The 16,306-nt window shown below is 38.4% G+C and overlaps 1 protein-coding gene across 2 annotated transcripts in view; it reads left to right on the forward strand.

Moving 5' to 3' along the window:
* Nucleotides 1-16,306, forward strand: part of UST (uronyl 2-sulfotransferase) — a 161,742-nt gene that overhangs the window by 93,016 nt on the left and 52,420 nt on the right. For both annotated transcript variants that reach the window (XM_084285104.1, XM_084285103.1), the window contains exon 5: nucleotides 9,165-9,318. In XM_084285104.1, coding sequence (XP_084141230.1) covers nucleotides 9,165-9,318 — 154 coding nt within the window. The remainder of the gene's footprint in view (nucleotides 1-9,164; nucleotides 9,319-16,306) is intronic.

The following is a 16,306-nucleotide window of genomic DNA, read 5'->3' on the forward strand; positions in this document are numbered from 1 at the left end:
AGGGGGACAGGTTTGGAGGAGGAAAGAAAAATCTGTTAGGTCTTCTGCTCCTGAGGGTACTTGCCTTGAGTCTCTGGCATCAACATAAGAAATATTTCTGGTTTTCTGTTATTCATTAGTAAAGTTAATGTGCAAAGCCCTTGTTTTTCTTGAAAAAAATATATTTTTTTTGGTAAACAGTCTGTATCAGCATTACTGATTTTTGTATTACTTTTTTAAACAGACACAGAGGCCAACACTAACTAATAAAAATCAGTCTGTTGTAGGGACTGACACAGTCACGTGCAGTAGTGCTGATGAGTTTACACCCTTTGCTTCAACTCATACCCAAGTTCTGAATTTTAGGTACCAGTACATCACGTGCTGTTTGAAGTAGATATGGGCAGAGAGAGATTCAGTATGGATAAGTGCAAAACTGTGCTTGATTTCTGAATATTGTTCAGTTGTTGTTGTTCTTTGGCAGTCATGTTTCTTCTGATGCAGAAAATAACAGTTCAGCACAGCACTTTTACATTACAGCATTCTTGTTCTTGGGCTCTGTAAAAATGTGTCCATGGCCAAAAAAACAAAAAGGAGGTAACTCTTGGAAAAGTAACTTGCCTATACGTCATGCAAATCAGCTGCATGTTTGAAAGCAGGGGCACTCTGCTTGGAAGCTTGGCTTTTGAAAGCCTTGCATGTCAGATTTTGATTGTTCATAAGGGTTGTATGATAAAATGATACGATTTAAAAATTATTCCCATTTTTAAAAAGCAGGTCATCTTGCTTTGCCATGGCTTAACCTGCACATGTGTCTTTGACCTGTCAATTTGGAAATATAATTTAAATGTTTTATAGACTGCTAAGACGTCTGTAAAACAGCGGTGACTCTGTGATGCTGCTTTCTTTGACTTAAAACAGAGCCATGGAATATTTGTCATAACCCTCCCATTTATTAACAACTTGAGAATTCTTGTTTCTCCAAATTCTCCAGAGCAAGTAATACCACACAGAACGCAGATGTTTTGCAGAACATGCCTATTATGTGTTTTAACTGTACTCAACTAGCTTTCGAGAAAAATGTTCAGGGCAAATCTGAAGATGCTCAATGTCCACGCCCCTTCAAATACAAACTATAGTATACTCTGCATGAATATACTGCATGAGTACTCATACAGTAAATCAGTCAGCTTGCACCCATTTTGTGCAGTTCACTGGTAGGAGGGATCAGGCTTTTGAAATACCTCCTTGAAATGACATCTTGAAACAATGATTGCAGCCTAAGTTTACCTACTAAAGTAGTTTCATGTTGTGGATTTTCTCTCCTTTAAAAAAAGAGAATGTCAATAAAAATATGCTAAGAAAAAAAAAATATTAACCTTTGGGTAAGCCCTTAAAAGTAGGGAAATGTCAGCTATGTGCCCGGCTTTAACACTGTGTCTTTATGTGTGTTCATTATAATCTATATTTTTTGCTAACACATCATGAAACACTTTCTACCATCATGTGAGGTCCGCCTTGTAAAGTACACATTTCATGAATGGCCACATGGTGCTGTAATCCCTCCTACTAAATTTTTTTCTTTTTTTATACTAATTTTTTTTAATGATGTGACAGTGTAATGATGTTTTTAACTGTGACTTGATGGAAGGCTAAGCACAAATCTAATGTGGAGTTTGACCTTTGTATGATCTAAGAGTTTGGGGGTTTTGTGGTTGTTTTTTTGTTGTTGTTTGAAAACATTGCCCTGTAGTGATTTTTTTCACAGTTTTTTAGATTATCTGCTTTAAAATTTATTTCCATAGATTTTCCATGTTCTTCACATAGTAGACTTTACAGCTTTCATTTAGCAGGTAATACAATATTCACTGAATAGAAATCGTTACTTGAAATTTAGTTACCATGGACTTGAAGGCCAGTGGGATTAGTCAAAATGCTTAAATTATCATTTTTTACTGTTGTTTTGGTTTCTGTGCTCATATTTGCACTGTAGATTATATTACTATTCTTGGAGTACATTAACTTGAGAAAGATGTTCATTAATCAGTAAGAGTCCAAAAACAAGTAAAGGAAAAGATCAGAGAGAAAAAAGTCACCTGTGACAAAAGACTGAAAGGGCAGAGAAAGAAACAAGAGAGAAGACTGGGAAAGAGGGGACTGTGATAAGGTAAAGGAAATACACTGTTCTTTGAAAGTAATGATATCAGAAGTGGTGGTCTTAAATTGCATCAGCAGAGTTCTAGATTGGGCATCTGAGAAAATGTGTGAACAAAGACGACAGCAAAGCAACAAAATGCAGTATACTCATGGATGCTGGAGTTGGTAGTGATAACTGCATAGCTGATTCTGCCTTGGGGCAAAAGTTGGGTTGCGGCAATCAAGTCATTTCTGTAGTCCTCCTCACCCTTGCACAACACCTTATACAGACTGTTTAAACCTTGATTCAAAATTACTGATAATGGAGAATCTGCTATCCTTGGTAAATTCTTCTGATATTGAATTGTCCTCTGACTCTAAATTTTGAGTTGTTTTTCCTCATAATTTTTTTCTGAGAAAGCCAATTGACTCCTTTTTATTGGATCTCAGAATCCATTTGCCCTACTACTTGAAGGCTCCTTTTATCTGATTTTTCTCCTATGTTATCTTTCATGTGTAGGTTCTTATGCTGTGGTAAAGTCACCTTCCAGGCTTCTCAGGTGTTTTTATTTTCCTTTTTGTTCTGTTTTCAAGGTGAAGGCTCTGCCCTTCTTGACATTTTTTTCATTGCAAGGCATTTTTTCATCATTGTGACTCTGCTCTGAACGTTCTGCGTGCTTTGTTTGAAAAGGACTCAGAGCTCAGTTAGTGCTTGTGTTGGTGCTGTGGCAGGTCTTTGCTCTTCTCCACTCGTGCATCATAGAAGAAGGGAAACTAGGATCATTCTGGCCTAGAAAATCTCACACTGCTGAGTGCAGGCATGCTGGTCCTTATAAAAATGGTTCCTTTCCTGTGAGTGTCCTCTGCTCTTGGTTCTAGGTACTTTGGTTTTGTTTTGTGATTTTTTTTGTTTGTTTCGTTTTGTGGTGGTGGTGTTTGTGGTTGTTTTTTTTTTCTGTCCAACAATGTGTGTTTGCTTACCTTGTGGCTTGTTCAAGTGTCTCTGTACCATGAAACCGCTCTGTTTATTGTTCTCACCTCTTGCTACTTTATTATCTGAAACTGTGACCAGTGGTTTTCTGCTTTTCTTCTGAACCACAGATGGTGATATTAGACAGTATAGGTTCAAATACTGAAACGTAATAATATCCACAGATCCTTCTATTCAATGCTGATTGCTTAGAATTTCACTTTTGGGATGTGGCAGCCATGTTTTCAGTTGTTGTTTTCAGTCATGTTACATTGATTTTTATATTCTGTGCATTGTCACGCAACATGTACTACTACCAAGTTACGGGTTGTGATGAGAGGTGACTTTTCATTACACCCAGTTTACTGTATTTGAATTTCCATATGGTGCTCGTAGCATTGTCTTCAGTTGCTCTGTGACAGCCATTTCCACAAAACAGCTGGAGTCCCCATTAACAACCCCGATAAAAGCATGAAGACGGGAAGCTGCATATGCAATACCGAGTGCATTGTAACTTCTGACCCTTGTCTACATCCTCTGCATGATAGCCTTCCTAAGAAGTCAGGTCACAAGATTTATGTGAATAACCATCTCAGCCAAATCTGTGCTCTCAGTTTTGAAGATGCGTCTTTCCTGCATACCATATTGGTTGATTTAATACTTCTGAAAGTGTTGTGTTAGCTGTTCTACTATAAATGTTTGGGTTTTTTTTCATAATAATTTGTAATTTTTTTTCCATTCCTCTACATAATGTGCAACATTTGCTTTTGATGGAACATCTCCAAATTGTAGCAAAATGTTAATTAGAGGTCTAGAGAGTTCCTGAGCCTGACCTTTTGAAAGCCTTGAAAGCAAAGTATCTGGAATTAAGTGGTTTTAAATCATGCAGAGTTTGACTTTAACTGCTATTAGTGTTGTGTGGATAATTAGTGTTTTCACTCTTGCTTCCAGCTGTTCATTAATAAAACCACAAATAGTATTTCCTTCTCAAGTATTCCCTTTACTTGAGCTGGGGATGCTACATAGACACAGGCAGGAGTTGTGTCAGTGTTGGTGCTGTTCATTATCAATTTATATTTCAAACTACTTTGATATCCTTAGTGTACGGAAAGGCATAGATACGGATAATTTTCAGTATGTTTGCCATGCATGAACGTAAAAGGCTGGCAGAAATACAGCATAAAATATTTTGGGAGATCTACAGCATAGTGAAATAGAAAGCCTCACAGTGTAATCTGCCAGTTGTTCACTGGTCTGAGGCAGTTTACTAAGCAATTTCTTTGTGTTTTGTTTTGTTTGTTTTTTTTTATGATGACATTACCCAGACATGTCACTCGGAAGCTGAAATTTCTGCTGTTGATGTCACAGCTTCGGAAGGGGTAGTTTATGAGAGCAGTGTTGCCAGCTTGCACCATTTTACTGTTAACTTTGAACCACTGAGCACTTTGGATCACACCTCCCATTCAAGGCCAGCCCAGCCAAGAATGCAGTCTTGAAATTAAAAGAATTATCTCTGCACACTTCTTTTTTTCCTCCTAATTCCAAAGAAAAGCTTGAAAGCATGGCCACAGCACAGGGTAAAGGCACAAAAGCAAGAAGATAAACTCCTTGAGTTGGGAGTCTGGCAGTACAATGCAGCACCAAGCAGACAATACCTCAGCCCACTCCTCTGGGATTTGTTGCAAAAAAAGGTGGCAGCTCATCCTTGAGGAGGGTCGGTGGAGTAACCCAGAGTTGCCTGATGCCTCCTGTACAGAATGGGTTTGCTTCACCAGAAGTGTTTGTTAATAAGAGAGATTACAGTGACTTTTCATTTCTAATTCTGCAAGTAAGATACCTTTTCCGGAAGACAGGATTTGATATGACTTCATCTGTTTAAGTCCTGAAAAGCTGAAAGTTGTACATTGGGGTTTTTACCTGATCTTTCCTTGAATCTGTGCTGCAGACCAGGTACTGGAGCTGTAACACAGTTAATCTGTAAAGCTTCCTGGGCAATTGTGCTCTCAGCCTGTTTGTATGAAGCTGCAGAAGGAAATTGGGCTTTCTGAGAAGGACGCAATATACCTATCCATGTTAATCTGACTGTCAGTTCTTGTTTGTTTCCATTATACATGTATTTAACTTACAGCAACCAACTCATTTGTTTAAGAAGACATTCTTCACATTAAAAGAGTAACAGGCAGCTGATGTTCTTGTAGAGAAAAGGTTGGGAATCTTGATTTCCTCTAGGAATGTGCTCTGCCTATAGGGATGAAGAAGCCTGCTTGTGCAAAGAGTTTTGTGCTGAGCAGACCTGCAACAGCCTCCTGAAGTGAAGTGACAGGACTGCATTCATATTTAACCTTCCTTAAAAAAGAGCTTAAATGAAGAATGACAGGAGCTGAAATACACTCCATTTTACAGCAAAACAAATTGTTTGATTGAATTTTTTGAAATCTTTTACTGCTTTTTTCTTCCTGACTCAAATGGGGTTTGCTAACTGTTTTGGGCAAAGGTTTTACTCATGTAAATAATAAAATCAGAATTCGTCAGAGACATTTTTCTACGACAGAGTTGCAACATCTGGCTTATTTCTCAGCCTTTTTTTTTCCTTTTCTTTTCTTTAAAAAAAAGAGGGATGGGGAAATGCTACAAATGAATCTAAGTATCATTGATTGAAGCCTGCAAATATGCTAGTTATTTTGATGAGGAATCTGAAAACACATCTGTCACAACAGAGTAATTAAAATTAATGCGATGTAATTGTATATGCTAAATAAATCGGAAGCTAAGTGCAGAAGGAACATTGCAGAGGATCAGTGTGTACATTTTCAGTTCTCCGTTGGAGAGGCTGTGTCCTGTCCCACTCAACCCAATTATGGCGATGAGCTGCGGGGCGTGAGAAGGATCCAATATATTTACCAGGCAGGATCCAAATGTGATTCCTCTTATAGAAGATAAGCCTTCTGCTCAGGCCTAGAAGAACAAAATTATTTTTTTTTTCTGAATCCTTCACAACAGATATTTGGGAATACATAAGATAATATGATGTACATGTATAATGAGAGCACTGTATGTTATTACTGTTTGCAGGAGCATTTTCAAGTGGGTGTTATTAATTTGAAAAGTTGCATTTGGGAGAGCTAAGTAATATTTAATATGATGACTAATAGATATCTAAAAATGGGCAGAATATACGTGAACAAATGGAGCATTGATTTTCCTTTTTTTATCTAAATAGCCTAAGATTATTGATTTCTAACCATCAGGATTTTTTTTTTTATGCCCTGCAACTGCTGCTTAGCTTCCCTCAGAGTCCTAGTACAGTCCGTAAAAACAAATGGTTGGAATTTGGAGTATTATAAAGCATGCTTAAAAAATGCAGATTTGAATAAGTGCCAGAACAGATTTAAGTTTTCTAAAAATTCCCTGCTTGCTGCCTGATGGAGCAACTGCAGCTGGGTGTATACCAGGCCGGTTAAAGTGTGCAGGAAGTCAGAAATTTGAGCTGTGCGGTGTTTTGGGAGGCCACAGTCTCCATTTCCAAAATGAGAAGTTCCTCTGCAGTACCTTGTGAGAGACTGACTTCCCATCCCAGCTGTCCTCTAGGGACAGATGAGCCTCTTCTCTCAGAGCTGTTGGTACTGAGTTTACAGTTCACGTGTTCAGGGACACGACCTTACCAGAAAAAGAAGAGGCTTTAATGCTTTGGGTGGTTGGTTATGCAATCCGACCACTCCTTTTACTTCAGAAAAGACAACGATTATTTGTTGAATATTGTATCTAGACAAATAATAACTGTCTGGTTTTGCTTGTTTTCCTCTGCTGAGGAGTGTTTAGTTTAGGCTTAGCATCTTCTACAAACCCCAGGCTGGATACCGCTGCTCTTTCGCTTCTCTGACTCTTGTAATCTTTCTCTATGTCTTAAGACAACTTGCTGCTGCTCTCATCTGTTCTTACTGTCTTGAGATTACTGTTAATCTGCATCAAGCAGCAGGAAAATAGTATGTTTGGTAATTTAGGTGCAACCTAATCTTGCCTGCAATTTCACTTGAACAAGTAGTTTTTGTGGCTACCAGCCATGGCATTCACCAACCTTTTTCTTTTTAAAGATATTGTCAAAGGTTTATGCCTTTAATTTTCTATGATAATTGCAGGAATGTCTGGTTTTTATGTAAGCCTTATTTCTGTATAAAGGCAAAGACAGCAGCAAAAACAATCTCAGAGAAGAATTCAGGATGTTTCCATTACAGACATATGTCCAAACTGGGCTATGTGCTAATCAGGAAGCAAGAAGCATCTGCCTTCTTAATTGGATTGTTTCAAAGCTTTCTGCTGTCTGTGCATCTACAAATTATGGGGGTGATCCTGCAACATTAAGGTCAATCAGATTCCTGATATGCATAAATAAATAAATTATTATCTAATTACTGGTATACATAGGTAGATATGCATAAATAATAAGTTATAAATATACACAAACCTTTGCAGGCTGTGTTTACGGGTCTGGGGGATCATGGAGAATAAAAATAAATTTGAGAGTATGGGATTTTTCTTGTCTCTTACTATAAGTCATATTTTTAAACCATTTTGCTGTGTCTTTAATATTTATGAGGAGCCCTGATCTTTTATTATATACCTTCAATTATTTATCTGACTCAAAAATGAAGAAAACCTGAGAGTTGTGTTGTGTTTTTTTTTAATCTAAGTGGTGTCTTCTGTTTTCTGTCTTCTAATCTAATATTTCACATTTTATAAGAAAGAAATACAACCTGTGGCTTAGACAATCATATAAACAGCATTTAAATACTTAAATATGGCTATATCCTTCAGCTCCCAAAAATAAAACATAAGCTAGTGCTTAACTAAAGATTGTTCTCTTAAAGTGGGGAAACAGAGTGGAGAAACATAATGCATGCTTTTAGATCAGAAAAATTTCAAGTTGGATTTATCCTAGGAACAGCACCATCCAAATAAGTTTTACTTTGCTCTGTCTCACATCGTTTGCAGTCTGTAAGTCAGTTCCAGGGCATAAATGTTCATCCTTCTGTTTTGACCAAGGAAGAATGTAAGCAACTTTCCTCTCTCTTTCCACTGGGTTGGCAATTTTCCCTGTCCTGCTAGTGATATGTGTTGATGTAAAATAAGCAGTCAATATTATAACACTCTGAAAATACAGTAAAATCACGTGCCGTATTTTCTCAAGCTCTCTTTTCCTCCCTTTCTCCTTTTGTATCCCGTATATGAAACTGAACATGTTTGTCTTAACTATCAGGAGGAGACAGGTCCTCTAAGATGCAGGTACCTATGCTGTCTTTTGCTTTTTTAACAGACCCTGGTCACAGATGGTTTTACACCTTCTTTTTCTTCAGACTTGTGTGTACTTGAAATTAATACTTAATTTGTTTTTTGAAGCAGGATTTTTCATATTGACTTTTTTTTTTTTTCCATGAAATGCAGTATGAGTGTAAGGTGCTAGATAGCCACTAAATAACCTCAAATCCAGCAGATGGGGCAGGTTTGGGGGTGAGGGGAGGAATATCTGCACAAGTTACAGCAAATAAATAGATGGAAATACCATACATATCTGTCAGTTCATCCAAAAGAAGCCTTTTGAAATATGCTTGAAAGTTGCAAAATCCTTAGCACGTTCCCACTCTTGTACAGGTGAAGGTGATGCAAAGCTGCCCTATGGCAGTTAGTGTCAGGCACTGCCTGCTCTGACATGACTTTTGAGACGGGAAGCAAGTGTTTAGAAAAAAGAAATGTTCATCCTTGGATTCATCTGCAAAAGGTTCTTCATCTGAAAATTATAAGGAGAAAGCTGAGAAGCATAACCATTGACACAGTGGAAAAAAATGGTCTTAAACTAAAATGTTCGTAGTCCACATACAGCTTAATGTGATACTTGCCATTACACCTAAATAAATCTCGTATGCATTTACAGTTTTGTAACTAGTCATAAGCATCTCAGCTTTACTTCTAGCTTTGTAAATGCTGTGAACTCTGTAGAGAATATTTTGAAAACATTCAGGGGAACGAGATACATTTGCCTATCTGAAACCTTCTGGTAAGATTCACCCATTTTTCTTCCCACCAGGTTTGGAGGAGACCAGCCAGTGTACATCAATATTATTAGAGATCCTGTCAATCGATTTTTATCCAATTATTTTTTTCGACGTTTTGGAGACTGGAGAGGAGAACAGAATCACATGATCCGTACCCCAAGTATGAGGCAGGAGGAAAGATATCTGGTATGTTTAAACAAAAGCTCCAATTATTGATGTCCCTGTGTAGATACATAATGCTGATGTTCAAACTGGATGCTTGAAAAGCAGGAGACCGAGGAACCTTCAGTGTTGTGGTTTTCAACTGTCTTCATCTTTCTTGGTCCTTAGTTTGCCCACCTTTATGTGAAGGCTGTTGCTGGTGAGTTCAGTTGTCCTGTTTGATCTTGTATAAGCTGGCAGCAAGTCCCAAATGCCATTGAATTTCAGTCCTCCCAGTGAGTTGGATCTGGACTAAGTAGTAAGATGTAATCATTCTGCCAATAGTTATTAGGAATATTCAGACAAAGTTTTAGGTTGAAGCTGCAGCAGTAAATATTCAGCCTCACTAGAGGAAAATTGGGAAAATTGTAAATTCAGTGTGCCCAAGTCTCTGATACTTTTCCTGGTGAGTTGTGCAATGTTTCTTCACACCAATTCTAGGTTTGGCTTTGTATTCTTTTTTGATTAAGAAAGTGGTAATAATGCTTGATGTGCTGCTGTTCATAACAACAGTTTTTATTTTGCACAACTGCTGAACTATCATAATGCCCGTAAACCTTTGTCACAGATGAGGATCCCATGTCAGGAGGTGTACAAATGCTGAGGGAGGAACATGGAAGTAAGGGTGCTGGTTCACTTGTTTGATGCCTGGTAACCGATCTCTTTGCATGCTCATCACCACCTACAGAAGAATGCAAAAAGGTGGAATTAAATATTAACTTCTTTATAATGGAGATCCAGTTTGGTTGGACTCAGCCTTCAGCCACACATGATCATGCAGAGAGGGTTCAGTGACACAACTGTGACAGGACAGCATGATGTTATCCTATGAGATGTTACAAGCCAGATGTACTGAAACATACAGATCTAATTCCTGTGTTTGTGCGGGTTTAAAAGCTAAGAGGGGGAAAAAAAAATAAATCACCTCTTATTTTCATTTGTGTTGGGGTATTCTTTCGGAAGTTATATTTAATTATTTATATGCATGTACACACGTACACATACACAAATCATTAAAAAAGCTACAATCAGAAGGAAATATTAAGTGGCCATCTGTTGAGAACATTAGTTGTTTTGTTGAAAAGGCTGTTTGTCATTCTGAGACTCTGATCATAACCTTCATAACCTTCGTCAAAAATATCTTTTTTTTTGCTTTGATCTCCAGTTCATTGTTAGAAGCCTGGAAATGTTTTTTGGAATCTGTCCTCCACCTCTCCTTGGCAAAGTTTGATCGTCAGTCACGCTACTCAAAGAGGGTGGTTGTTCCTGTCAGAGTAACATATAGGCCACCTGCCAGTGAAATTAATTTTAATGAAAGCCACTTATTCTGAATGTTAAGCATTTTTAAGACTTCTGCTATTCAACCAAGTAATGTATTATGTGACTGCATTTTAATCTTTTCCTCGGTGGTGCAAAAGAATCTGCTGGCATATGTTTTAAAACTCAGGGTAATGGATTTTGTGGCATAGTAGCTTCAGAAGTCTGCTAAATCAATTGCCTGATGTAGCTGTGAAGAACTAAGCAGTTGGTTTTACCTCTGTGCGTGTGAGCCAGTGCAGCACTTCAGCACACAAGCGATGGCTGGCCTGATTGCTGTCCTCATACCTCTCACAGTTCTTCCCCAATGTTTGCCTTTTTATTTTCTTGAAAATTCGACATAAAGTGTTGCTTTTCTGTGGGGGACTATATGAATGATAAACTTGAAGTTAAGAGATCCCAATTTCAAGTTCTTAATGATAACACTAACATATTAAATATTTTCTGTATTGATCACAAAATTAAACCTAAATCATTTGGGATGAGATGTGCCTGACTGTGAGCAGATGCCTGGAAAGCACAGGGTGGATACAAGAAGCTTTTACTTTTCTTCTTTCGTTGTGCCTCAGATCAAAAGCTAGGAAAATACAGAACTGCTGATTGTTACAAAAGGTTGTGCTCTTTGCTGAAGATCCTGAAAAGCCTTGTGCTGGCAGCAGTTAGTTACAAAATGGACTGGAGAACCTGTAAATGTCTAAGGCCAAGTAATTCCTGAGTTTTACCAGAGCCAGGTTTACATGAGGAAAGGTGCTCAACCTTTGAAACTGGGATATTCATGGCTAATTGCATTTTCCTCCTAGCACTGATGTTCCTGGCTTCACATCTCTTGGCAGATGTTTTGGCCACCCTGGCATTTTGGTCAATGACTGAACACTGCCCTTCTCTCTTGAGAAGCTAAGAGCATGCATTTTGTCTCAGAAACTTCAATGTGAAAGTGTGGGAGCTCAGCACCTCTAAAAAGTGGAAAAGTGGGCTTTTAAATAAGTAAATAAGGGAAGGAAAACATTTTAAAATCAGGTTTTGTAAAGTTCTGTACCCAGTGAACTCCTGCTGTGTCAACAGGTAGTGATATCCTTAATGGAGGCATTCCCTCCCCTTAGATCTGACCCTTAAAGAAAAAAGAAATGGGGGAGAAGGGGCTGGAAAAAAAAAAAAAAAAAACTTAGTCCTTTTGTTCCTTGGGTGCTCTTTTTTCAACTGTGAAAATCCTAACTGCTGACATTGCAAAGATGAGGAAAAAAAAAGACAGAAATTTCCACTGTTCACTGATCATTTGAAATCTTCTCTGAATAGAGCTTCAGGCTTTGACTCCACTCCAGAGAAAACAACTATTCATTCAGGAGTCAGATAAATTGTTTTAAATGTTTCTGCAAATGTCTGTGTTTACCAAAATTTAATTCAAAGCCAAGATAGAAAACAAGTCCTTTATTCACAAGCCAGATACGGTGGAGGCAGCTGCTGCAATGTGAGACTTCCCATCCAGATTAGCCGGCTCCTTGCCCTGACCTGGCACTTTCTCAGCTGGAGTGAGTTACTGTCAGTCACCTAAACAGATCACTTCCAAGCTATCCCAAAATAAACAGTGACAATGCTTTCGTGTGGAATACCGTGGAGAGGGTGCTGGTCTGAAATCGTAGCAAGGACCTCAGGTAAACTCTCAAGCATGTTCATGGGAGAGTTGCCCTATGTTCCTGTAAGATGGGATAAATTCATGATAATGAATTCAAATTCATTGTAGTGGATGTGTTTCAGATTGAACTAGAATAATTACACTTTAATAAAGCAAGTAATCCCTTGTCAGTACAGCTATAATTACTGCTTGTACCCAGCAAGAGAAGATTACGCACCAGTTGATATAGCTTAGGCCTGAAAGTGCAGAAGGTAAGAAGCACTCCTGATGGTGTGACTACCATAAATGTTTGAAAGGTTTGTATTAAAATTGTCCCTTCCAAAAGGCCTATTAATGATTATCTGGCAGTTACTACAACTGCAGTGTGAAACATCGAAAGCAAAAGATATGCATGGCTTTTTCATCTTCCTTTAATGCATTCTAGAACTTTGATGTAGGACTGCCAAGCCTGAATAAAGGCGTGAAGCATTGTGAGCTGTGCCCTGTTGATTGAGTTGCAGAAAATTGGCTCTGTGTGCTTCTGATCTCTTTTAATTCCGGGATTGTTAGTAGCATGGCTTCTAACTCAAGACCTAGATATCTTTCAGTTAATTTGCCAGGAGAGATTTTGTGTTAAGAAAGAGAGAGAGAGCGCTTAATAAATTAAGAACTTGTCATCCACATATAGGATGTTTCAGATTTTCATTATAATTAGTGGTTAAGTTTGCAGCATCTCTCTCCCAGGCTCAGCATAGTATTTCAATATCTCAGGAAAATAAATAGGAATTTCTCATTTAAAAAAATAATATTTGATCATATTCAGCTTTGGTTACATTAAAGATAATTTTGTAAAGGAACATCTGTCTTTTTGTTTTCTAAGTTAAACTTGTAAAAAGTGCATTAGGATCACTCCAAAGGAACAAATTAAAATTCAAAGGATGTTAGGAAACTTTCAAGTCAGATTTATTGTGATAACATAGACATCTCCTCTGACAAAGATTGGCTTTTCTTACTAAAATTTTTAAGTGGCCTGTTGGTTTTTTGGTTATTTCATAACTTACAAACAAAATTCTAAAAAATTTTCTCCTTCATAACTTTAGCTAGGTTTCTTGAAGTCCTTCAGTTTGCCAGAGACATGGCCAGTAGGAGAGGTCATGGTGCTAAGCCTGTGGCTGTCCCTCCCTGCTGCCAGTCTCCTCCATGTTTCTGTTTAGAAGGGAACGGGAGAGTTGCCTGTCTGCAGCTTGGGGGTGGGCACATTTCTATATGGGATTTTTCTGCCGAGGATCTCACAAATGCCTAGATGTTGACTGAACCACAGACTTTTTGGAGGGTCTGATGAACTTAGTATCATTTGGATTTAAAAACTGTGGCATGCAGAGGTTAAAATGATTTGCTTATGTCCATGCAGTGCATACCAGATATTAGGGAGTTCTTCCTTTTTTTTTTTTTTTTTTATGAACCCAGTAACTGAAAATGGTACTTATGTTTAGTTGAGTATTTTACACACCCTCTGTTTTCCCTTCCTTCCCAAACATACAGTAGTCATTTTGCTCCCTGTGCCATATATCGGTGCTGAGATGACTTGAAGTGATCATTCGAGGCCTTGCAGCGTGTCCTGAGCTGCAGGGCAGCCTTGCAGCTGTACCCCTGGCCAAAGGATCACACAGTAGCATCAATCACTGCGGCTGCCGGGAAGGCACCGCCAAAGCGCAGCCACCTGTCAGCTGAGCCAATTAGAACAGTTTGCTGCTTCTTCCTTCTAATGAGTGCTTTTAATAGTCTCCAGCTGTTCTCTTTTGCTGTATTAACTCTTCACGGCATTTTTTTCTCGTGTTTTTGTAACTCTTCGCCTGCTGTTTATATTCCAAAGCATCGAGCAAACTATCCTGCCCTCAGATTTTCCCCATTTTTTATTAATAATATATTGGGCCTTGAAGTTAAGGATAATTCAGACTCAGTTGGAGGAGAGACTGATTAAACAACTTATAAAGTAACATTAAAGGAAATGTTTTCATGGCTGACATTTACTTTTCAGTGACTTTAATTTACAAAGCAATATTTTTTAACGTTCCTCTGTGGATTTGCATTCCTAATGTTGCAACATTATGCAATTACATGAGAGTGAGAAAATGCGTCTTACTAATCTGTTTTCATTTACTGATCTGAGTCAATTGCATAGGGTAAATAAGCAACATATCATGGTTTAACATTGCAGCACTAAAATCTTTTATGTAATTCATAATAGATATATTAATAGCAAATACACAAAGATATGGATTTTATTAATATTGCTCTTTTAATTATATCATTCTGTATTGCATTCCTTTTCATGGAGTCAGGATACAGGATAACCACAATATTTGTTTCAGAATTTAAAAACATGAGGTATTTTTTGTGCAATGTTCTACTGGTCAATTATATGAGACTGAAAAATTCTGCCTGTTGCGAATGTTAAGAAACTACACGAGAAATCTGAGGCCTTAAAATAACAGAGTCTTAGCACCAGCAATAAACTGTACATGGTATTAAAGCATTAGTATATACAGTAATTTATGTTCTCATATTTAAGGACCCAGCTGTATTAATCCCAGCTGAGAAACATGAATCTTCATTTTTATGTTGATTTTGCCAAGTTAGTTAGTAGTACTTTTATGAGTGTAAAGAATACAAGATAGGACTTGATGGTCTCTTTTTTGGGTGGGTGGGTGGGTTGGTTGGTTTTAAATGCATTATGGTAACATGGGGAACTATTTTTCTGCAACTTCTCTGTAGGAAGCTAGTGTTTGTGGGGTAGAAAATCACAAATGTCGAACCGAGTGTCTAATATGTTGATACTGGCCTTTTTGGGCCAAATAACTGGATAAGGGAAGAAGTTATGTCCAAGTTATATTTTCAGAATGTTTTGGAGATTTAAAAGAAGAACAAAAAAGAACATTCTTGGGTAGCCCAGGGATAAAAGTCAAGCCTCGCCTTCAGCACAGGCGGGAGGGCAGTTGGAGGGGTGTGTAGGCCTCATTTCACAGAGGAAACGACGTGGACTCAGTGGACAGTTACCAGTCAGTAGGGCCTGGGGTGTGGGGTGGATGGCTCTGCAATAGCATCAGCTCAGTTCTGGAAAAAAAAAAAAAAAAAAAAAAAGGCAAATCAAAAGCCACAGGGAACAAAACAGAGAGCGTCATTGTGTATAAATCTGTAGCATGGCTGCATTTAACCTCCTCGAACATTTGTGACCTCCCATTTCCAAAATGGGTTTGGAAGAACTGGAAAATATCCAGAGCTGGGTAGGAGTAACGATGAAAGTATGGAATAATTTCCATGCAAGGAATGACTAAGTAGATTAGCACGCTTCAAATGAGGAAGAAATAAAGAGGGGAGAGGATATAACAAGACTAATTTGCAGAAGGCATGGGAAAGTTGCACAAAGAAATAATATCCGGGCAAGATCTCTTCTTCAGGAAATCTCTGATTGGTACACAGCCCAAGCCTGGGGTGTAGAAGAAGGGTCTTGTTCTTCCAGTCCTGGCAAGGTGCGTGCTGAGAGGCCCTGGTCAGGGTCCTGGCACAAGTGGAGCAGTCTGCAGATCTGAAACAGGATGGCCATCGTTGTGTGCTGGAGCTGGTTTGTAATGGGAAGACACTGGGAGGACCCTGGGAGGCAGTGGAGGCACCGTGTTTGGGGACAGGGAGAAGGGGAAGATTGGTGGGGAGCTCTTGGTGTAAGGCCAACGAAGTGTCTGCAGTGGTGCAGGTAGAATTAAGTATACGGGTGGCATTTTATTATTATTTGGTTGCATATATGTATTTCATGTGTTAGCTAAGAGTTGACTTAACTCTTAGCTTTATTAAGCATTATTTTGTCAGCCTATCTTTCTAATAACCTTAAGCTCTCATTCCCTACCCAGGAAAAAGTGCTGGGAGTGTGCAATTCACTTCCTCTTGTGCATAGAGGAACATGAGTAGATGTTCCTCATAGCCTATAAAGAGTTTCTAAAATGAGTGACTGATCCATGTCAGTCAAAATCAAACTTTGTATCAAACATTCCT

Source organism: Netta rufina, assembly GCF_964035555.1.
Source record: "Netta rufina genome assembly, chromosome: 3".
Taxonomy (NCBI): domain Eukaryota; kingdom Metazoa; phylum Chordata; class Aves; order Anseriformes; family Anatidae; genus Netta; species Netta rufina.